The following is a 25,141-nucleotide window of genomic DNA, read 5'->3' on the forward strand; positions in this document are numbered from 1 at the left end:
CACTGAATTTCAATAATTGTGTTGTCGTTGAGAAATTGATAAATCATTTTTACCACTTTTATGCCATTGGTAAGCTGCAAAAATTATTTCATTTTGAATTACACAATTCATGCGATTTACAATAATTTATTTTTTTAAAGGCTCTATCTATTTTGAATAATCATCTCTTCAGTAACAATATGACTCACAAGCTGAAGCCAAACGATCTTACAACCTTGCTCCTGAAGTCCAACTTCGAGTTTTCATGGGGATTGGGCAAAGATCGTCTTGTAAAATTCGACATCTTTGTAAATGAGCTAAAATCGAAGTTTTGTGTTGTAGACTGGGGCCAATGTAATGAGGCTGATGCAAACCTAGAAGCAGAGAAAGCTAAGATTGAACTCATGTCCCTTTGTGCCGGACCTCAGCTCAGGGACATCATAAACTCACTGATCAGTGACAAACCTATCCTGTTCAAAGAAATAGTAAACCTAACTAGGAAGAAATTAATGAAAGACACGCCACCATTATTACTGCTTGCCACACTGTTGTCTGAATCACAAGGCTTCGCTGAATCATTTGAAGACTATTACAACCGTGTTCAAGTTTCGGCTAACTCAATTCACTGGGATTCATTCACTCCTGAAAACATAAAGAAGGCTCTTATTGCCACCACATTTGCGAGCCGATCCCTTAACCCATTTGTAAAGGGACATTGTCTTGCAGTGCGAGATATGAGCTCTATAAACTTGCAGGATATATTAAACACAGCACATGAATATGAGGAGAAGAATCCTGCTCCCGCTTCTTTTCCGCAAGTGGGGAACTCTGGCTCACTATTTGGTCGTGCCCAAACTGGAGCAGGAGGTGGGTTGTTTGGTGCAGCGCCCACTGTTAAAACTACACAGCATTATAGGTATGATAAGGCCGGGAATCTTGACCCAAGTTCAACTAATAGTGGCGTTTTTCGGGGCTTCTCATTTAATGCTTCAGCTGGAGGCAACTCCCTGTTTGGGGCCAGCCCAGGTATGTGCCAGGTTGTGCCAGCACCAAGCCAAGCTCCAGGCGGGAATGATGCCCCTAGTGGAAACAGTGCTCCTGGAGGTATGTTTGGAGCACCAGCATTCTCCGCTGCTCCGTTTGGGGGCTTTAAGAACAATATCTTCATGTCTGACGGGAAGGGAGCAAAAGAAGAAGAAGGGGGAAGGAGTGAGGGAGGTGAGCCGAGTACGGAGGTTGAAGGATTGGCTGTCAAACGGGTCAAGAGACAGAGATCTGATGCAGGTCCTTCTGACAAGGCGCCCTAGAAATCCTCTGCTTTGATAATTAACTATTTTGCCATTCATTATTTATTCATAATTTCCACAGTATAATGAATATTCTATTTCAATAAGAACTTGGCCGTCCATTCCTAGTCCCTACCATCAAGTAAGGTTAGCAAGCTGCACCTCTGTTATAATATATCAAGTAAGGTTAGCAAGCTGCACCTCTGTTATAGTATATGGGCAATTCCACGTAGTGTAATTCACACTTTGCACAAAATTTAGCTTTTAATTGCATGCTAATTGTAGGCTAACATTAGCAGCATGATAATATAAAGTCAGAATGAAGTTTAAACGTTTGTGATGATGTGGCAACAAAAGTTTAATGTCTATCTCTTATACTTTTTATGTGAGCAGCATTTTAAAAAGTAGGCGTTATTCACAGGCATAATTTGGTGTTTTAGAAATCTTGCCTTAAAATTGCAATTCGTGCCCCAGTGTAATAGCAGAAGTTACAATAAGGCTTGATCATAATAAAGTACACATTTTTTCAACTTCCTATGTCCTTCCTAACATAAATTTGTGGAATGTGTGTAGTACAGGGACAATATAGGAAGTAAACGTTATTCACATTTGGACGTAGTGTAACTCACACTCTGCCCAGTTGCTCTGTTTGTGCGTTGTATTGATGTTTGCTTGTTCTTAATTTGGTTGCTGCTATTGTAAAATGGTGAAGTAGACTGACTATTACTAATTTTAAATTAAATTGACCACTAATTGGTCCAATTAGATACTGGTAATGGTGTAGATTACACCCTACTGCCATACCACAGTGGTCCGGGCGCCCATGCGAGGTAGACATAAGACATAGGCATGACTAAGGGGTATGATATACCACAAAATATGTATTCTAGGGGTATCTTGCCCCAAAATAACGTTTAAAAAGGTTTTTAGAATGATTAAATGGATATTTGACCTCAAATATTAATTTTACCTCATTTTTTGTCAAAAATTGCATTTTTTGGCCATTTTTTGCCATTTTTTAGGACAAACTACAAAAATAAGTTGCAAATTAACTTTGGTAAGCATCTATAAGTTGATCTATCTGTAAGTATAGGACATTTAGAGTAATCCTAGAAAAATGTACAGTGTAATATTGTGGCATGATTTTTTTATGAGCTCTCAAAGGTTCATGATTAGACAGAAATTAGGTGAAATTTATAACTTTTTTAATCCATTTTTAGACCATTTTATCACTTATAATATCAATTTTAAACTACTTCTTTGTGTTTTTAAAGTGAAGAGGTCATCAAGAGCTTTAATTTGATACCTCTATACATGGATTTTGATAAAAATTAGAATTTTTTGGGGCAAAAACACTGCTCTTTTGAGCAAAATTTAGTTACGTGACAAGAAAATAAGGTAATTTTAGCCCCAAATTGCTCATATTTTCTGAAAATAAGCCTTTAAATTACTCAAATAAGTGTTCCCAGACCTAACAATGACTATAAAACACTTTCAAATCAATTTTGATGTCCTAATCCATTTAAAAATCATTATTTTTGCGATTTAAGGTCTAAAAGTGGCACATTTTGCCCTGGCGGAACCCTAATTTCGATTAAATTACCAACACTTTCAGGCAGTTGTTGAAAATAGGTCCCTGGAATTGCCCTGGAAGTATTGAAAGTACAATTTATTTCACAACAAAGCATTTAAACCACTTGTTTTATTAATTTTCCGCTGTGTAAATTACACTACCAAGCTGTGAATTACGCTACCTGTGAATCACACTACCCCTACTTTTTGCACTTCCAGTGTGACAAAACGAATGAAATTTTCTGACCTTTATAGATGACTAAAGTTGCCGTTAGAGAGAGAGTTACGAATCAAACAGACTTATAGTGTAGCCACAGTAAAACATTTTTCACTATTTGGTAGCGTTATTCACACTCGAAGAGGAAAAATTTGATCATAAGACACTCAAAAAGTAAAGAAATTTGGCCCTCAAAATTAGGCTGGCCTTCTATCTGAAGCCCACTAGGTTGATATACAGGATAAAATATTGAATTCTACGATTAATAAAGCTCCCTAAAATCTTTCGGAAAATAACGGGATATTCACACTAAAGATACACTAAATTTAAGCCAACTTTGACGCGCTACAGTTTTTAAACTAGGCTAGATATCAACAAACGGTTTTTTGCCCCTGAAAATATGGTCAAATATCTTAAAGATTTTCTATCTCTCCCAAACCACCTCCAAACTTTATTATTTTGTTACTGGTTACCGTTATCGTGGAATTGCCCATATAAAGCTTTTTAGCTCATTCACCCGAGTAGTTACATATTTCGTGTGACCAGTATGGTGGCTCAGACCCGCCACTGAAAAAAAGACCTGCCACTAAGAAAAACCAATGTCAATTTTAAAACAATGGCGGATATAAGCCAAGGCAGCTGAAGACGATTTACACACGTATTTTGAAAGCTCCTGCTAAAACAAACTTTTTATATCTCTTATATGTTTTTAAAAAATCCCCCTCCAGCTCCAGGTTTAAGCTATGAAATTCCAATTCAATATCAAAATATAAATTGATTTGACATTGGGTTTTTTCGCAAATCAATTTTAAAACGGTGGCGAGTCTGAGCCACCATAGACCATTCAGTTGTGTCATATATGGCTAACGTGCAATTCTTTAAAAGTGTGCGCGATTGCAGTTCAGTTTGTTGTATTGTTGTTATTGTACCTTTATTGTGTACCCAATAATTGATTTGCATTTATACATTGGCATGTTGTTTTTTTTCAAATGTTTAATTCAGTACTAGGGTCTGTATTGGAATATATAGTAGCAGGTAATAATGTATAGTAGCATGTAATAATGTATAGTAGCAGGTAATAATGTACCTGTGTATAAAACAGCGTTAAACTATAATATGGGGGGGGGGGGGCAACCTCATTTATGTATATTTATGAGGTTGCCCCCCCCCCGCCCCCCTATTGTACCTATGCCCCCCCCCCCCCTATTGTACCTATGGGCTATGTCCCCGCCCCCCCACCTATTGTACCTATGCCCCCCCCCCCCTATTGTACCTATGGGCTATGTCCCCGCCCCCCCCCCCCCCCCACCTATTGTACCTATGTCGATCTTGATGTTCCCTTCAGTCCCCAGGAACACAGTTTCCCTGGTGATGATAATGTTACGAGACTGGTCTAGTGTGAGAACTGCTAGACACATCTTCTCACAGATAGCGTACAGGTCCTCGTCATTGAGGGGCCCCTTTATCAGGCCCACTATCTCCTCTAATGTAAACTCCATCACTACCTAGTAGTGTTACTTGTTAGTAATGTAAACTCCATCATCAGACTACCATTCTAACACACGCATTGTTAGTACATCAATTAAGCAGCTAACTAATTACTTAATATTTAGATTCAAACAAACGAGCTACTCTCTAGCGGTTAGAGTAGCAGAGAGTTTTCAGTAGTGACACATCAGACAAGGTATCCAAACTAGAAACACATTGCAATGTGCAGAATGTACCATACACTTGGTACAACTAGCAGACCAGGTGGCCTCGTTACCATGGTGATCATCCTCTGGGATTCTTCTTTCTTAATTTTATAGGATGTTAAACTCATAGTTCACTAGGTGCAGGTAGAGGTGTGATAAATCGAATAAGATAAGTTAATAATGAATGTGGACCCCCCCGGCCCCGGCAACCCTACTTATCGTTCAGGTGTTTTTAACATTTTTGATCCAATTTACCGGAGTTTGGAGGAACACCTGCAGTAAATCAGGGTTTTTTATTTACATTGTGCATTTATTTGGAGGAAGGAAATGGTCGTGGTGAAGCGGGGTTCTACTGTATCTTACTCGCCAAGTTCACTGAAAGTTACTATTTTTGATGTACCTTACTCGCCAAGTTCACTGAAAGTTACTATTTTTGATGTACCTTACTCGCCAAGTTCACTGAAAGTTACTATTTTTGATGTACCTTACTCGCCAAGTTCACTGAAAGTTACTATTTTTGATGTACCTTACTCGCCAAGTTCACTGAAAGTTACTATTTTTGATGTACCTTACTCGCCAAGTTCACTGAAAGTTACTATTTTTGATGTACCTTACTCGCCAAGTTCACTGAAAGTTACTATTTTTGATGTACCTTACTCGCCAAGTTCACTGAAAATTACTATTTTTGATTTACCTTACTCGCCAAGTTCACTGAAAATTACTATTTTTGATGTACTACTAAGGGATAGTCATGTGCTCACCAATATTCTGTGTATAATTAATGTCCTATTGAACAGCAATACTGATATGTGAACACAAAGAAGTAACACTACTAAAGAAGTGTAGTTATGTTGTGTCTTCAGAGCAAGTTCCTACATCGTGCAGTGACACCAGGTAACTATGGTAACTAGTAGTGTTACTACTACCACTACTTCTACCAAGTAACAATATAGTGACACCAGGTAACTATGGTAACTAGTAGTGTTACTACTACCACTCCTTCTACCAGGTAACAATATAGTGACACCAGGTAACTATGGTAACTAGTAGTGTTACTACTACCACTACTTCTACCAGGTAACAATATAGTGACACCAGGTAACTATGGTAACTAGTAGTGTTACTACTACCACTACTTCTACCAAGTAACAATATAGTGACACCAGGTAACTATGGTAACTAGTAGTGTTACTACTACCACTCCTTCTACCAGGTAACAATATAGTGACACCAGGTAACCATGGTAACTAGTATTGTAACTACTACCAATACTTCTACCAAGTAACAATATAGTGACACCAGGTAACTATGGTAACTAGTAGTGTTACTACTACCACTACTTCTACCAAGTAACAATATAGTGACACCAGGTAACTATGGTAACTAGTATTGTAACTACTACCACTACTTCTACCAAGTAACAATATAGTGACACCAGGTAACTATGGTAACTAGTATTGTAACTACTACCACTACTTCTACCAAGTAACAATATAGTGACACCAGGTAACTATGGTAACTAGTATTGTAACTACTACTGCGTTATGTATTATTGTGCTATAAAATGTTACACTAATGTTGCGCTATACAATGTTACACTAATGTTGCGTTTACAATTTTGCACTAATGTTGCGCTATACAATGTTAAGCTAATGTTACGCTATACAATGTTACACTAATATTACGTTCTACAATGTTGCACTACTGTTGCGCTATACAATGTTACACTAATGTTACGCTATACAATGTTGCGCTCTACAATGTTGCACTAATGTTGCGCTCTACAATGTTACACTAATGTTGCGCTATACAATGTTACACTAATGTTACGCTTTACAATGTTGGACTAATGTTGCGCTATACAATGTTACAATGATGTTGCGCTATACAATGTTACACTAATGCTTTGCTATACAATGTTGCGCTATACAATGTTACACTAATGTTGCACTATACAATGTTGCGCTATACAATGTTACACTAATGTTGCACTATACAATGTTACACTAATGTTGCACTATACAATGTTGCGCTATACAATGTTGCACTAATATTTTGCTATACAATGTTACGCTATACAATGTTGCGCTAATGTTGCGCTATACAATGTTGCACTAATGTTGCACTATACAATGTTGCACTATACAATGTTGCACTAATGTTGCGCTATACAATGTTGCACTAATGTTGCATTATACAATGTTGCACTATACAATGTTGCGCTATACAATGTTGCACTATACAATGTTGCGCTATACAATGTTGCACTAATGTTGCACTATACAATGTTGCGCTATACAATGTTGCACTAATGTTGCGCTATACAATGTTGCACTAATGTTGCACTATACAATGTTGCACTAATGTTGCACTATACAATGTTGCACTATACAATGTTACACTAATGCTGCACTATACAATGTTACACTAATGTTACGCTATACAATGTTGCACTAATGTTGCACTATACAATGTTGCACTAATGTTGCACTATACAATGTTGCACTATACAATTTTACACTAATGTTGCACTACCCCAGGTGTGCAGAGTTTAGCCACCAAGAGTAAAGGTTGGAGGACCCGAACTAAACAGAGGGACTCCTTTGGTATTGCTATACGAGAGGAGAAGCAAGTAAAATACAAACTGAGGCAGGAATTTGTATCAGATCCTGATATAACCAGGTATACTGGTCTAGCAGGGAGATACCAGCTGTATTTATAGTTTATACTGGTCTAGCAGGAAGATACCAGCTGTATTTATAGTTACTACTGCACTGGTCTAGCAGGGAGATACCAGCTGTATTTATAGTTTATACTGGTCTAGCAGGGAGATACCAGCTGTATTTATAGTTACTACTGCACTGGTCTAGCAGGGAGATACCAGCTGTATTTATAGTTACTACTGGTCTAGCAGGGAGATACCAGCTGTATTTATAGTTCCTACTGGTCTAGCAGGAAGATACCAGCTGTATTTATAGTTCCTACTGGTCTAGCAGGGAGATGCCAGCTGTATTTATAGTTCCTACTGGTCTAGCAGGGAGATACCAGCTGTATTTATAGTTACTACTGGTCTAGCAGGGAGATACCAGCTGTATTTATAGTTACTACTGGTCTAGCAGGGAGATACCAGCTGTATTTATAGTTACTACTGGTCTAGCAGGGAGATACCAGCTGTATTTATAGTTTATACTGGTCTAGCAGGGAGATACCAGCTGTATTTATAGTTTATACTGGTCTAGCAGGGAGATACCAGCTGTATTTATAGTTCCTACTGGGCTAGCAGGGAGATACCAGCTGTATTTATAGTTACTACTGGTCTAGCAGGGAGATACCAGCTGTATTTATAGTTACTACTGGGCTATCAGGGAGATACCAGCTGTATTTATAGTTACTACTGGTCTATCAGGGAGATAACAGCTGTATTTATAGCTACTACTGGGCTAGCAGGGAGATACCAGCTGTATTTATAGTTACTACTGGTCTAGCAGGGAGATACCAGCTGTATTTATAGCTACTACTGGTCTAGCAGGGAGATACCAGCTGTATTTATAGTTACTACTGGTCTAGCAGGGAGATAACAGCTGTATTTATAGTTACTACTGGTCTATCAGGGAGATACCAGCTGTATTTATAGTTACTACTGGTCTAGCAGGGAGATAACAGCTGTATTTATAGTTTATACTGGTCTAGCAGGGAGATACCAGCTGTATTTATAGCTACTACTGGTCTAGCAGGGAGATAACAGCTGTATTTATAGTTACTACTGGTCTATCAGGGAGATACCAGCTGTATTTATAGTTACTACTGCTCTCAGGGAGATACCAGCTGTATTTATAGCTACTGCTGGTCTAGCAGGGAGATACCAGCTGTATTTATAGTTACTACTGCTCTCAGGGAGATACCAGCTGTATTTATAGTTACTACTGGTCTATCAGGGAGATACCAGCTGTATTTATAGTTTATACTGGTCTAGCAGGGAGATACCAGCTGTATTTATAGTTACTACTGGTCTATCAGGGAGATACCAGCTGTATTTATAGTTACTACTGCTCTCAGGGAGATACCAGCTGTATTTATAGCTACTGCTGGTCTAGCAGGGAGATACCAGCTGTATTTATAGTTACTACTGGTCTAGCAGGGAGATACCAGCTGTATTTATAGTTACTACTGCTCTCAGGGAGATACCAGCTGTATTTATAGTTACTACTGCTCTCAGGGAGATACCAGCTGTATTTATAGTTACTACTGGGCTATCAGGGAGATACCAGCTGTATTTATAGCTACTACTGGTCTAGCAGGGAGATACCAGCTGTATTTATAGTTACTACTGCTCTCAGGGAGATACCAGCTGTATTTATAGCTACTACTGGTCTAGCAGGGAGATACCAGCTGTATTTATAGTTACTACTGCTCTCAGGGAGATACCAGCTGTATTTATAGTTACTACTGGTCTAGCAGGGAGATACCAGCTGTATTTATAGTTACTACTGCTCTCAGGGAGATACCAGCTGTATTTATAGTTACTACTGGTCTAGCAGGGAGATACCAGCTGTATTTATAGCTACTACTGGTCTAGCAGGGAGATACCAGCTGTATTTATAGTTACTACTGCTCTCAGGGAGATACCAGCTGTATTTATAGTTACTACTGCTCTCAGGGAGATACCAGCTGTATTTATAGTTACTACTGGGCTATCAGGGAGATACCAGCTGTATTTATAGCTACTACTGGTCTAGCAGGGAGATACCAGCTGTATTTATAGTTACTACTGCTCTCAGGGAGATACCAGCTGTATTTATAGCTACTACTGGTCTATCAGGGAGATACCAGCTGTATTTATAGTTACTACTGGTCTATCAGGGAGATACCAGCTGTATTTATAGTTACTACTGCTCTCAGGGAGATACCAGCTGTATTTATAGCTACTACTGGTCTATCAGGGAGATACCAGCTGTATTTATAGTTACTACTGGTCTATCAGGGAGATACCAGCTGTATTTATAGTTACTACTGGTCTAGCAGGGAGATACCAGCTGTATTTATAGTTACTACTGCTCTCAGGGAGATACCAGCTGTATTTATAGCTACTGCTGGTCTAGCAGGGAGATACCAGCTGTATTTATAGTTACTACTGGTCTAGCAGGGAGATACCAGCTGTATTTATAGTTTATACTGGTCTAGCAGGGAGATACCAGCTGTATTTATAGTTACTACTGGTCTAGCAGGGAGATACCAGCTGTATTTATAGTTACTACTGCTCTCAGGGAGATACCAGCTGTATTTATAGTTACTACTGCTCTCAGGGAGATACCAGCTGTATTTATAGCTACTACTGGTCTAGCAGGGAGATACCAGCTGTATTTATAGCTACTACTGGTCTAGCAGGGAGATACCAGCTGTATTTATAGTTACTACTGCTCTCAGGGAGATACCAGCTGTATTTATAGTTACTACTGGTCTATCAGGGAGATACCAGCTGTATTTATAGTTTATACTGGTCTAGCAGGGAGATACCAGCTGTATTTATAGTTACTACTGGTCTAGCAGGGAGATACCAGCTGTATTTATAGTTACTACTGGTCTAGCAGGGAGATACCAGCTGTATTTATAGTTACTACTGGTCTAGCAGGGAGATACCAGCTGTATTTATAGTTACTACTGGTCTATCAGGGAGATACCAGCTGTATTTATAGTTACTACTGCTCTCAGGGAGATACCAGCTGTATTTATAGTTACTACTGGTCTATCAGGGAGATACCAGCTGTATTTATAGTTACTACTGCTCTCAGGGAGATACCAGCTGTATTTATAGTTACTACTGGTCTATCAGGGAGATAACAGCTGTATTTATAGTTACTACTGGTCTATCAGGGAGATACCAGCTGTATTTATAGTTACTACTGCTCTCAGGGAGATACCAGCTGTATTTATAGTTTATACTGGTCTAGCAGGGAGATACCAGCTGTATTTATAGTTTATACTGGTCTAGCAGGGAGATACCAGCTGTATTTATAGTTACTACTGGGCTATCAGGGAGATACCAGCTGTATTTATAGTTACTACTGGTCTAGCAGGGAGATACCAGCTGTATTTATAGTTACTACTGGGCTATCAGGGAGATACCAGCTGTATTTATAGTTACTACTGGTCTAGCAGGGAGATACCAGCTGTATTTATAGCTACTACTGGTCTAGCAGGGAGATAACAGCTGTATTTATAGCTACTACTGGTCTATCAGGGAGATAACAGCTGTATTTATAGTTACTACTGGTCTAGCAGGGAGATACCAGCTGTATTTATAGTTACTACTGGTCTAGCAGGGAGATACCAGCTGTATTTATAGTTACTACTGGTCTAGCAGGGAAATACCAGCTGTATTTATAGCTACTGCTGGTCTATCAGGGAGATAACAGCTGTATTTATAGTTACTACTGGTCTAGCAGGGAGATACCAGCTGTATTTATAGCTACTGCTGGTCTATCAGGGAGATACCAGCTGTATTTATAGTTACTACTGGTCTAGCAGGGAGATACCAGCTGTATTTATAGCTACTACTGGTCTAGCAGGGAGATACCAGCTGTATTTATAGCTACTACTGGGCTATCAGGGAGATACCAGCTGTATTTATAGTTTATACTGGTCTATCAGGGAGATACCAGCTGTATTTATAGCTACTGCTGGTCTAGCAGGGAGATACCAGCTGTATTTATAGTTACTACTGGTCTAGCAGGGAGATACCAGCTGTATTTATAGTTACTACTGGTCTAGCAGGGAAATACCAGCTGTATTTATAGCTACTACTGGGCTATCAGGGAGATACCAGCTATATTTATAGCTACTGCTGGTCTATCAGGGAGATACCAGCTGTATTTATAGCTACTGCTGGTCTATCAGGGAGATACCAGCTGTATTTATAGCTACTGCTGGTCTATCAGGGAGATACCAGCTGTATTTATAGCTACTGCTGGTCTATCAGGGAGATACCAGCTGTATTTATAGTTACTACTGGTCTAGCAGGGAGATACCAGCTGTATTTATAGCTACTACTGGTCTATCAGGGAGATACCAGCTGTATTTATAGCTACTACTGGGCTATCAGGGAGATACCAGCTGTATTTATAGCTACTACTGGTCTAGCAGGGAGATAACAGCTGTATTTATAGCTACTACTGGTCTAGCAGGGAGATAACAGCTGTATTTATAGCTACTACTGGGCTATCAGGGAGATACCAGCTGTATTTATAGCTACTACTGGTCTAGCAGGGAGATAACAGCTGTATTTATAGTTTATACTGGTCTATCAGGGAGATACCAGCTGTATTTATAGCTACTGCTGGTCTAGCAGGGAGATACCAGCTGTATTTATAGTTTATACTGGTCTATCAGGGAGATACCAGCTGTATTTATAGCTACTACTGGTCTAGCAGGGAAATACCAGCTGTATTTATAGCTACTACTGGTCTAGCAGGGAGATACCAGCTGTATTTATAGTTACTACTGGTCTAGCAGGGAGATACCAGCTGTATTTATAGTTACTACTGGTCTATCAGGGAGATACCAGCTGTATTTATAGTTACTACTGGTCTAGCAGGGAGATACCAGCTGTATTTATAGTTTATACTGGTCTAGCAGGGAGATACCAGCTGTATTTATAGCTACTACTGGTCTAGCAGGGAGATACCAGCTGTATTTATAGTTTATACTGGTCTATCAGGGAGATACCAGCTGTATTTATAGTTACTACTGCTCTCAGGGAGATACCAGCTGTATTTATAGTTTATACTGGTCTAGCAGGGAGATACCAGCTGTATTTATAGTTTATACTGGTCTAGCAGGGAGATACCAGCTGTATTTATAGTTACTACTGGGCTATCAGGGAGATACCAGCTGTATTTATAGTTACTACTGGTCTAGCAGGGAGATACCAGCTGTATTTATAGTTACTACTGGGCTATCAGGGAGATACCAGCTGTATTTATAGTTACTACTGGTCTAGCAGGGAGATACCAGCTGTATTTATAGCTACTACTGGTCTAGCAGGGAGATAACAGCTGTATTTATAGCTACTACTGGTCTATCAGGGAGATAACAGCTGTATTTATAGTTACTACTGGTCTAGCAGGGAGATACCAGCTGTATTTATAGTTACTACTGGTCTAGCAGGGAGATACCAGCTGTATTTATAGTTACTACTGGTCTAGCAGGGAAATACCAGCTGTATTTATAGCTACTGCTGGTCTATCAGGGAGATAACAGCTGTATTTATAGTTACTACTGGTCTAGCAGGGAGATACCAGCTGTATTTATAGCTACTGCTGGTCTATCAGGGAGATACCAGCTGTATTTATAGCTACTACTGGGCTATCAGGGAGATACCAGCTGTATTTATAGCTACTACTGGTCTAGCAGGGAGATAACAGCTGTATTTATAGCTACTACTGGTCTAGCAGGGAGATAACAGCTGTATTTATAGCTACTACTGGGCTAGCAGGGAGATACCAGCTGTATTTATAGCTACTACTGGTCTAGCAGGGAGATAACAGCTGTATTTATAGTTTATACTGGTCTATCAGGGAGATACCAGCTGTATTTATAGCTACTGCTGGTCTAGCAGGGAGATACCAGCTGTATTTATAGTTTATACTGGTCTATCAGGGAGATACCAGCTGTATTTATAGCTACTGCTGGTCTAGCAGGGAGATACCAGCTGTATTTATAGTTCCTACTGGTCTAGCAGGGAGATACCAGCTGTATTTATAGTTTATACTGGTCTAGCAGGGAGATACCAGCTGTATTTATAGCTACTACTGGTCTAGCAGGGAAATACCAGCTGTATTTATAGCTACTACTGGTCTAGCAGGGAGATACCAGCTGTATTTATAGTTACTACTGCTCTCAGGGAGATACCAGCTGTATTTATAGTTACTACTGGTCTAGCAGGGAGATAACAGCTGTATTTATAGCTACTGCTGGTCTAGCAGGGAGATACCAGCTGTATTTATAGCTACTACTGGTCTAGCAGGGAGATAACAGCTGTATTTATAGTTACTACTGGTCTAGCAGGGAGATAACAGCTGTATTTATAGTTACTACTGGTCTATCAGGGAGATAACAGCTGTATTTATAGTTACTACTGGTCTAGCAGGGAGATACCAGCTGTATTTATAGCTACTACTGGGCTATCAGGGAGATACCAGCTGTATTTATAGCTACTGCTGGTCTAGCAGGGAGATACCAGCTGTATTTATAGTTTATACTGGTCTAGCAGGGAGATACCAGCTGTATTTATAGCTACTGCTGGTCTAGCAGGGAGATACCAGCTGTATTTATAGTTTATACTGGTCTAGCAGGGAGATACCAGCTGTATTTATAGTTTATACTGGTCTAGCAGGGAGATACCAGCTGTATTTATAGTTACTACTGGTCTATCAGGGAGATACCAGCTGTATTTATAGCTACTGCTGGTCTAGCAGGGAGATACCAGCTGTATTTATAGTTACTACTGGTCTAGCAGGGAGATAACAGCTGTATTTATAGCTACTGCTGGTCTAGCAGGGAGATACCAGCTGTATTTATAGTTTATACTGGTCTAGCAGGGAGATACCAGCTGTATTTATAGTTTATACTGGTCTAGCAGGGAGATACCAGCTGTATTTATAGTTACTACTGGTCTAGCAGGGAGATAACAGCTGTATTTATAGCTACTGCTGGTCTAGCAGGGAGATACCAGCTGTATTTATAGTTTATACTGGTCTAGCAGGGAGATACCAGCTGTATTTATAGTTTATACTGGTCTAGCAGGGAGATACCAGCTGTATTTATAGTTACTACTGGTCTATCAGGGAGATACCAGCTGTATTTATAGCTACTACTGGTCTATCAGGGAGATAACAGCTGTATTTATAGCTACTGCTGGTCTAGCAGGGAGATACCAGCTGTATTTATCGCTACTACTGGTCTAGCAGGGAGATACCAGCTGTATTTATAGCTACTACTGGTCTATCAGGGAGATACCAGCTGTATTTATAGCTACTACTGGTCTAGCAGGGAGATACCAGCTGTATCTCTGTATTTATAGTTACTACTGGTCTAGCAGGGAGATACCAGCTGTATTTATAGTTTATACTGGTCTAGCAGGGAGATACCAGCTGTATTTATAGTTACTACTGGTCTAGCAGGGATATACCAGCTGTATTTATAGTTCCTACTGGTCTATCAGGGAGATACCAGCTGTATTTATAGCTACTACTGGTCTATCAGGGAGATACCAGCTGTATTTATAGCTACTACTGGTCTATCAGGGAGATACCAGCTGTATTTATAGCTACTACTGGGCTATCAGGGAGATACCAGCTGTATTTATAGTTATACTGGTCTATCAGGGAGATACCAGCTGTATTTATAGTTACTACTGGTCTATCAGGGAGATACCAGCTGTATTTATAGTTACTACTGGTCTAGCAGGGAGATACCAGCTGTATTTATAGTTACTACTGGTCTAGCAGGGAGATACCAGCTGTATTTATAGTTACTACTGGGCTATCAGGGAGATACCAGCTGTATATTTATAGTTACTACTGGTCTAGCAGGGAGATACCAGCTGTATTTATAGCTACTACTGGTCTAGCAGGGAGATACCAGCTGTATTTATAGCTACTACTGGTCTATCAGGGAGATACCAGCTGTATTTATAGTTACTACTGGTCTAGCAGGGAGATACCAGCTGTATTTATAGTTTATACTGGGCTATCAGGGAGATACCAGCTGTATTTATAGTTTATACTGGGCTATCAGGGAGATACCAGCTGTATTTATAGTTATACTGGTCTATCAGGGAGATACCAGCTGTATTTATAGTTACTACTGGTCTATCAGGGAGATACCAGCTGTATTTATAGTTACTACTGGTCTAGCAGGGAGATACCAGCTGTATTTATAGTTACTACTGGTCTAGCAGGGAGATACCAGCTGTATTTATAGTTACTACTGGGCTATCAGGGAGATACCAGCTGTATTTATAGTTACTACTGGTCTATCAGGGAGATACCAGCTGTATATTTATAGTTACTACTGGTCTAGCAGGGAGATACCAGCTGTATTTATAGTTACTACTGGTCTATCAGGGAGATACCAGCTGTATTTATAGTTTATACTGGTCTATCAGGGAGATAACAGCTGTATTTATAGTTTATACTGGTCTATCAGGGAGATACCAGCTGTATTTATAGTTACTACTGGTCTAGCAGGGAGATACCAGCTGTATTTATAGTTACTACTGGTCTAGCAGGGAGATACCAGCTGTATTTATAGTTACTACTGGGCTATCAGGGAGATACCAGCTGTATTTATAGCTACTACTGGTCTAGCAGGGAGATAACAGCTGTATTTATAGTTACTACTGGTCTATCAGGGAGATAACAGCTGTATTTATAGTTTATACTGGGCTATCAGGGAGATACCAGCTGTATTTATAGTTTATACTGGTCTAGCAGGGAGATACCAGCTGTATTTATAGTTACTACTGGTCTAGCAGGGAGATACCAGCTGTATTTATAGTTACTACTGGTCTAGCAGGGAGATACCAGCTGTATTTATAGTTACTACTGGGCTATCAGGGAGATACCAGCTGTATTTATAGTTACTACTGGTCTATCAGGGAGATACCAGCTGTATTTATAGTTACTACTGGTCTATCAGGGAGATACCAGCTGTATTTATAGTTACTGCTGGTCTAGCAGGGAGATACCAGCTGTATTTATAGTTACTACTGGTCTATCAGGGAGATACCAGCTGTATTTATAGTTACTACTGGTCTATCAGGGAGATAACAGCTGTATTTATAGTTACTACTGCTCTCAGGGAGATACCAGCTGTATTTATAGTTACTACTGGTCTATCAGGGAGATACCAGCTGTATTTATAGTTACTACTGGTCTATCAGGGAGATACCAGCTGTATTTATAGTTACTACTGGTCTATCAGGGAGATACCAGCTGTATTTATAGCTACTACTGGTCTAGCAGGGAGATACCAGCTGTATTTATAGTTCCTACTGGTCTAGCAGGAAGATAACAGCTGTATTTATAGTTACTACTGGTCTAGCAGGGAGATACCAGCTGTATTTATAGCTACTACTGGTCTATCAGGGAGATAACAGCTGTATTTATAGTTCCTACTGGTCTATCAGGGAGATAACAGCTGTATTTATAGTTACTACTGGTCTATCAGGGAGATACCAGCTGTATTTATAGTTACTACTGGTCTATCAGGGAGATACCAGCTGTATTTATAGTTCCTACTGGTCTAGCAGGGAGATACCAGCTGTATTTATAGTTACTACTGGTCTAGCAGGGAGATACCAGCTGTATTTATAGTTCCTACTGGTCTATCAGGGAGATAACAGCTGTATTTATAGTTACTACTGGTCTAGCAGGGAGATACCAGCTGTATTTATAGCTACTACTGGTCTATCAGGGAGATACCAGCTGTATTTATAGTTACTACTGGTCTAGCAGGGAGATAACAGCTGTATTTATAGTTACTACTGGGCTATCAGGGAGATACCAGCTGTATTTATAGTTTATACTGGGCTATCAGGGAGATACCAGCTGTATTTATAGTTTATACTGGTCTATCAGGGAGATACCAGCTGTATTTATAGTTACTACTGGGCTATCAGGGAGATACCAGCTGTATTTATAGTTCCTACTGGTCTAGCAGGGAGATACCAGCTGTATTTATAGTTACTACTGGTCTATCAGGGAGATACCAGCTGTATTTATAGCTACTACTGGTCTAGCAGGGAGATACCAGCTGTATTTATAGCTACTACTGGGCTATCAGGGAGATACCAGCTGTATTTATAGCTACTACTGGTCTATCAGGGAGATACCAGCTGTATTTATAGTTACTACTGGGCTATCAGGGAGATACCAGCTGTATTTATAGCTACTACTGGGCTAGCAGGGAGATACCAGCTGTATTTATAGTTTATACTGGTCTAGCAGGGAAATACCAGCTGTATTTATAGTTACTACTGGTCTAGCAGGGAGATACCAGCTGTATTTATAGCTACTACTGGTCTATCAGGGAGATACCAGCTGTATTTATAGTTACTACTGGTCTATCAGGGAGATACCAGCTGTATTTATAGTTACTACTGGTCTAGCAGGGAGATACCAGCTGTATTTATAGTTTATACTGGTCTATCAGGGAGATACCAGCTGTATTTATAGTTACTACTGCTCTCAGGGAGATACCAGCTGTATTTATAGTTACTACTGGTCTATCAGGGAGATACCAGCTGTATTTATAGTTACTACTGGTCTAGCAGGGAGATACCAGCTGTATTTATAGTTACTACTGGTCTAGCAGGGAGATACCAGCTGTATTTATAGTTACTACTGGTCTAGCAGGGAGATACCAGCTGTATTTATAGTTACTACTGGTCTATCAGGGAGATAACAGCTGTATTTATAGTTACTACTGGGCTATCAGGGAGATACCAGCTGTATTTATAGTTTATACTGGTCTATCAGGGAGATAACAGCTGTATTTATAGTTACTACTGCTCTTAGGGAGATAACAGCTGTATTTATAGTTACTACTGGTCTATCAGGGAGATACCAGCTGTATTTATAGCTACTACTGGTCTATCAGGGAGATACCAGCTGTATTTATAGTTCCTACTGGTCTAGCAGGGAGATACCAGCTGTATTTATAGTTACTACTGGTCTAGCAGGGAGATACCAGCTGTATTTATAGTTTATACTGGTCTAGCAGGGAGATACCAGCTGTATTTATAGTTCCTACTGGTCTAGCAGGGAGATACCAGCTGTATTTATAGTTTATACTGGTCTAGCAGGGAGATACCAGCTGTATTTATAGTTACTACTGGGCTATCAGGGAGATACCAGCTGTATTTATAGTTACTACTGGTCTATCAGGGAGATACCAGCTGTATTTATAGCTACTACTGGTCTATCAGGGAGATACCAGCTGTATTTATAGTTCCTACTGGTCTAGCAGGGAGATACCAGCTGTATTTATAGTTACTACTGGTCTAGCAGGGAGATACCAGCTGTATTTATAGTTTATACTGGTCTAGCAGGGAGATACCAGCTGTATTTATAGTTCCTACTGGTCTAGCAGGGAGATACCAGCTGTATTTATAGTTTATACTGGTCTAGCAGGGAGATACCAGCTGTATTTATAGTTTATACTGGTCTAGCAGGGAGATACCAGCTGTATTTATAGTTCCTACTGGTCTAGCAGGGAGATACCAGCTGTATTTATAGTTCCTACTGGTCTAGCAGGGAGATACCAGCTGTATTTATAGTTACTACTGGTCTAGCAGGGAGATACCAGCTGTATTTATAGTTCCTACTGGTCTAGCAGGGAGATACCAGCTGTATTTATAGTTCCTACTGGTCTAGCAGGGAGATACCAGCTGTATTTATAGTTCCTACTGGTCTAGCAGGGAGATACCAGCTGTATTTATAGTTCCTACTGGTCTAGCAGGGAGATACCAGCTGTATTTTTAGTTCCTACTGGTCTAGCAGGGAGATACCAGCTGTATTTTTAGTTACTACTTTATTTCAGTAGAGAGTAATTTTCCACTAACTGACAGGAAGATAAAAGGAAACGAAGAAGCTGAGAAAGTATTCGGAGTAGAGTTAGGGGATAAGAAGGATGCGTTCAACCTAGATCTGTACAACCTGTATCAGGACATGTTGCAACACGAATGTAATAAGCGAGTTCGTCACAAGCAACACGCGCAAGGATACAGTGACACAGGAATAGCTACTGAGAAGGACGCTAATGTTAAAACAGGTTTTTTGAACTACTTATATAGTATATAGTACTTTGTAGCTTTGTTATATATATATATATAATAGTATAACTATATGAGCACGTTCATTCGAGTTTGAGGATATTGGTAAATATTAGTGGCTATTAAAAGGCACGGTCTAGTTGACTTTGTCACACTATGAAATTATTTTAACCCTTGATGATTAAGATAATTGTCTCATCTTCTAGACAAACTTTGTCACATAACGATGATTTGATCAGGTGATAAGATATTGCCTAAATACGGCCGGCACGGAAATGTTTACTTTGTCACACTATGAACATGTGACGGGGTAAATATGGACCCCTTGCTGCTGTGTTTGACAAAATTTTCGAGTGTCAAGTTGATAGGATGGGTACATTATATTATGACCATTACCTACATATTTGTCGACTTTTTTCGTTAAATGGTGCGCCCAGGTTTACTCCGTCACACATTTAAGAAAATATATGAGGAATGTTTAGGACACCCTGACATGGAATGCTGAGTAGTGTAGGATTACTTGATGACCTGGAAGTGCTAGGAATTGTTATAATATCATACAGTCGCAAGCAAATAACACACAGAAGGCACAAATAGGTTTACTTTGTCACATATTCTTGATGATATCTGAACATGTGTGAAATTGAGCAAATATTGATATACCAGCTTAAACACCCTATATTACGTACTGGATCAATCAATGCACCAGTCACATTAACTATTATGTGGTAGTAATATCTTTACAGTGTCACAATTGAAACATCACAACATGGTAAAAAAACACATTAATTTTGTCACAAAAACTATTATAACTCTGTTTGCTCCTTGCTGGAAGATAACTAGTATATCGAAATTTGTTTGATGATAAAGTTATATTGAATTCTAATAGAAATAATATGGTGAACTTCAAAATAGGGCAAGTAATGTGAATTTCGTCACATAAGATGTTTTATAAACAACTTTTAGGTTTATTCATGGGTTGTAGACCATCCCCTCCTGTAGCGATTATTAGAATGTGGAAATTCGAGCGTAATAGTATATATTTAGACAGTTATTACATCAGTAACCCTGTTCGGTTCTTATACAAACGGTATGTAGATGATGCTGGTTCCTTAGCCAAATCCAGAGAAGAAGCACTGGATATGTTACAACGCATAGCCGACCAGGATCCCGATAACAGAATCAAGTGGGAGATTGAGTTCCCGTCTACCCCTGCGGATTTTGTCCCGTTCCTGAGTACGGAAATCCGGATCGATGAGGAAGGAAAAGTGCACCACAGATTCTACAGGAAAACCCAGAACAAGGGGATAACATTACACCAGAAGTCACACCACCCGGACTCAGTGAAGGAGGAGTGTAAGAAGAACTTCTACCGTAATGCCACCATTGCTTCCTCAGGACCCCAGGAACTCGATCATTCGGTTAAGATCATCGATGATCTCTTAAAGAAAAATGGACACCAACCTCTGAGTCATAACGCAAGGAACAGGAGGACTAGGAGAAGACGTCAAACCACACCTGACTCTGTCCCACTCACCTTACCATTCATCTCTGGAACAGTTTGTAATAAGATTCGCAACTACATCAAATCTAACAAACTCCCCATCAGAGTTATTTTTACACCTGGTAAGAAGTTACAGGACATCTTCTGCCGCTCTCGTCCACTGGATAAGAAGACTTGTGACCTTGGTAACCCTAACAATTGTGAGATCTGCCCTAGACTCACAGGAACAACATGCTCAACAAAAGGAGCTATTTACTTAGTTACTTGCGAGTTATGTGGTAAGAGATACTGTGGGGAAACTGAGAGAAGCCTCCATGCTCGTCTGATGGAGCACAGACAGGCTGCTAGGAATCCTAGAGCACATCCAGAGAATGGGGTTGGACAGCACTACGCATCTCTACATCCTAACCGAACCCCAGTTTTATCTTTCAAGTTACTTGATTTACAGAGTAAAACTGTTCGTAGAAAGATTGTAGAAGCGATGTATATATTGAGATTAAGTCCTGAAATGAATGATCGTTCTGAGTTGAGTTATTTGTACAAATATTTAGTCGATGTTTAACTAGTAAATAATGTATTGATAGGACTATCTTGGATAGTAACCATGACAACCGAGTTATCGTTGCTTAAGTGCTGATTTTATCATTAGTTTTTACACATGAACTGTGAATTCTGAACAACCAGTTTTACGTTTACTAATTAGTTTAGTATCATGAGTAGTACAGTATTTAGTTGTATTAGCTTACATTTCTTCTTGTCGTATTTTTTGTTGTTTTGACATTTTTTGCAATTACATTTTTTGGGTCATATTTCGTAAATTTTATTTCTCTGTTTTTGTTTTAATGTTATTTTAAATTTCTTTCCGTCGTTAATTTTTACACATGTTTAACAATTTTATTACAGAACTGAAGAAGACGTTGTTACGTGGAATGATTATTTCAATTCAATAAAGTTTCTAGCCTAAAGTTTGCTGCTTCAATTTGTTCGCAAGTTAAGAGTCTAAAGAGAAATTCTCCAAGAGAAATCACATTTTAGTGACTTAGCAACATTTAACTTAACATCGTTAAACTTGAGCTCTGATGTGCTGGACAATAATCTACCAATTATTTCTAAAAGAATATTGAAAATTAATAGAGGTATAATTCTTCAAAATAGGGACAAGAAATGTTGACTTCGTCACATCATTTTTGTGACAATGTTAACATCAACTGCCCTCTCTTGAATCAACTGTATCGTCCATACTCCTTATATGGAGTTTTCCCGCATTAAGAACCAAAATCAGGTTGAAATGATTTCGGCAATGCACCCAAAATTGAAAATTCTATAAAATGTGACAGAATTAACCTTATTTCCCAATAACTAAGTGCGTTTATTAGGCAACCATACAAAACAGCATATTTTAGGGCTGCAATCGATAGAAGAACCATCACATAATAAGTTAAAAAGGTTTTGAGGACACCTCACAGTAAAAAAGAGGTATGTGACAAAGTTATCCAAATATTGCCGTATAACCATTGGATCCGTGCCCTTTAACTAATGGTGTATCATAATTGTTAGATTGACCTAATCTACTATATTTCAGACAAATGAATGTTAATTGAGCAGCTACAGTTAACTAAGTCACAATAATTTGTATTTCTGAGCAGTGCATATTGGAGTATGGGTCACGTGGCTAATGTTCAGAACTTCTGAACATGCTAGGTTAATAGATGCCAAAATTAAGCCGCTATCGTCAAAAGCACTATTATTTTTGTTTACCAATATCCTCAAACTCAAATGAACGTGTCCATATATTTTTTTGAAACGTTAAAGGTTGGAGGTAATTTATCTTATTACATCTCTATAATTAAGACGGGTACCCTGCTAGTCTCTATCATTAGGACGGGTACCTTGCTAGTCTCTATAATTAGGACGGGTACCCTACTAGTCTCTATAATTAGGGCGGGTACCCTGCTAGTCTCTATAATTAGGACGGGTACCCTGCTAGTCTCTATAATTAGAAAGGGTACCCTGCTAGTCTCTATAATTAGGACGGGTACCCTGCTAGTCTCTATAATTAGGACGGGTACCCTGCTAGTCTCTATAATTAGGACGGGTACCCTGCTAGTCTCTATAATTAGGACGGGTACCCTGCTAGTCTCTATAATTAGGACGGGTACCCTGCTAGTCTCTATAATTAGGACGGGTACCCTGCTAGTCTCTATAATTAGTACGGGTACCCTGCTAGTCTCTATAATTAGGACGGGTACCCTGCTAGTCTCTATAATTAGGACGGGTACCCTGCTAGTCTCTATAATTAAGACGGGTACCCTGCTAATCTCTATAATTAGAACGGGTACCCTGCTAGTCTCTATAATTAGGACGGGTACCCTGATAGTCTCTATAATTAGGACGGGTACCCTGCTAGTCTCTATAATTAGGACGGGTACCCTGCTAGTCTCTATAATTAGGACGGGTACCCTGCTAGTCTCTATAATTAGGACGGGTACCCTGCTAGTCTCTATAATTAGGACGGGTACCCTGCTAGTCTCTATAATTAGGACGGGTACCCTGTTAATCTCTATAATTAGGACGGGTACCCTGCTAGTCTCCATAATTAGGACGGATACCCTGCTAATCTCTATAATTAGGACGGGTACCATGCTAGTCTCTATAATTAGACTCTCGTTATTTCTAGCCCGATTTACAAGACCTTATTTCAGTTGTAGTGAAACATGTTAAAATGAAGTACCTAGCTGAGAAGCTAACGGTTGACCCGGTAAAGTTACGTGGACCCCAGATAAAATACCACCCTCATATGGAAGTAAGAGTCTGGGACCGACAAATAAAGAATCAGGGAGGGCGGGAGGAAGTGATGTGGAACAAGGCTAACTACGCGCGTTGCAAGAAAGCAGAGTACGCTAAGTCGCTGGGTAACCGCTATGATTCTTACTACCTCTACAAAAGGGAGGTAGCGCAGAACACGCGGCTCACTTATTCGCGGAACAACTTCTTCTTCAAGTGGGTTTACTTCCACGCGGACACGGAGCAGCCGTACGAACTGCACGCTAAGGAGGCTGCGCTGATGCACCGGTGGACAGAGTACAAGGAAGAGCGCGACAGTGCACTGCGGCAGATAGAGTTGCAGGACATTCAGAAGTACGCTCATGTCACACGAGTGCTGGGAATACCACCTATTTACCTGCCTACTCACAAGGTCTTTTTTGCTTTTACATTTAATTCAAAATATTTTCTATATTTTCTTGTTTTTGGTTTCTTTGTGGTGTTTAGTCGAATTAACTAGCTTCATTAACTAGCTAACTAGCTAAGTAGTTACATAACCCATTAACTAGCTACATAACCCTCATACTTTATTATTCCAGCTGCCGAAGCCAAAGTGGTTTCGAAACAACACGATATCTAACCTGCAAGGATGGGAGATAGCACGGTTACAGGCTAAGCGGGAGCAGGGTGCTGTGAGTTCAGAGGAAGCAGACAAGGTGGAGATGCCAGCTCGACCTGCTCGCTTTAACGAGCTGATAGTGGGGTGGCACAACACGGACCAGAACAGGGTGCTGGACTCTGACTACCATTACGGCACTCCCAGAACTACCAGAGATCCTGTACCTCTGCCTGGCAGTCTCAGGACCGCCAAGTCTATTATTGAACCTCCGCAAGCAATGTAAAGAAGAGGGTTCTACAATCTACATATTGTACAATCTACAATCTACATATTGTACAATCTAAAACTCTACAATATAATGTCAATGAACAATATGCAACTCTTGTCGGCTTCTATTCTTCTAATTTGTATTATATAATATTATTTGAGGTCTACTTACTTGTACTCATGGTATTATTATTATAGATTTAAACTGTATTATTTTACGATCTTCCTAGTAGTTAGTACTGACAGCAAGTAGAGCACAGTCCCTATAATACAGCCCCTATACTATTAAAGTATAGGCCATAGGGGTATTACTATTATAGTAGTGTAGTGTTTTGCAAGTAGAGCACAGTCCCTATAATACAGCCCCTATACTATTAAAGTATAGGCCATAGGGGTATTACTATTAT

General features: G+C 39.6%; 2 protein-coding genes across 2 annotated transcripts in view; one reads left to right on the plus strand and one right to left on the minus strand.

Annotated features, from left to right (window-relative positions):
• LOC134825041 (uncharacterized) overlaps nt 1-25,141 on the minus strand; it is an 852,482-nt gene that overhangs the window by 629,993 nt on the left and 197,348 nt on the right. The window lies entirely within an intron of this gene.
• LOC134820832 (uncharacterized) lies at nt 5,544-24,932 on the plus strand. Its single transcript, XM_063831466.1, has 5 exons — nt 5,544-5,642; nt 7,289-7,430; nt 19,378-19,580; nt 23,788-24,281; nt 24,448-24,932. Exons 1-5 carry the CDS (start codon nt 5,597-5,599, stop codon nt 24,748-24,750), a joined length of 1,188 nt encoding a protein of 395 aa, XP_063687536.1. The 5' UTR covers nt 5,544-5,596; the 3' UTR covers nt 24,751-24,932.

Source organism: Bolinopsis microptera, chromosome 1, assembly GCF_026151205.1.
Source record: "Bolinopsis microptera isolate Bmic1 chromosome 1, MBARI_Bmic_1.0, whole genome shotgun sequence".
NCBI lineage: Eukaryota > Metazoa > Ctenophora > Tentaculata > Lobata > Bolinopsidae > Bolinopsis > Bolinopsis microptera.

Coding starts and splice junctions, on each gene's coding strand:
- LOC134820832 (XM_063831466.1), top strand. CDS start 5,597: ATGTTGTGTCTTCAGAGCAAGTTCCTACATCGTGCAGTGACACCAG. Junction 7,431..19,377: donor TCAGATCCTGATATAACCAG/GTATACTGGTCT, acceptor ACTAACTGACAG/GAAGATAAAAGGAAACGAAG. Junction 24,282..24,447: donor TTTACCTGCCTACTCACAAG/GTCTTTTTTGCT, acceptor TTATTATTCCAG/CTGCCGAAGCCAAAGTGGTT.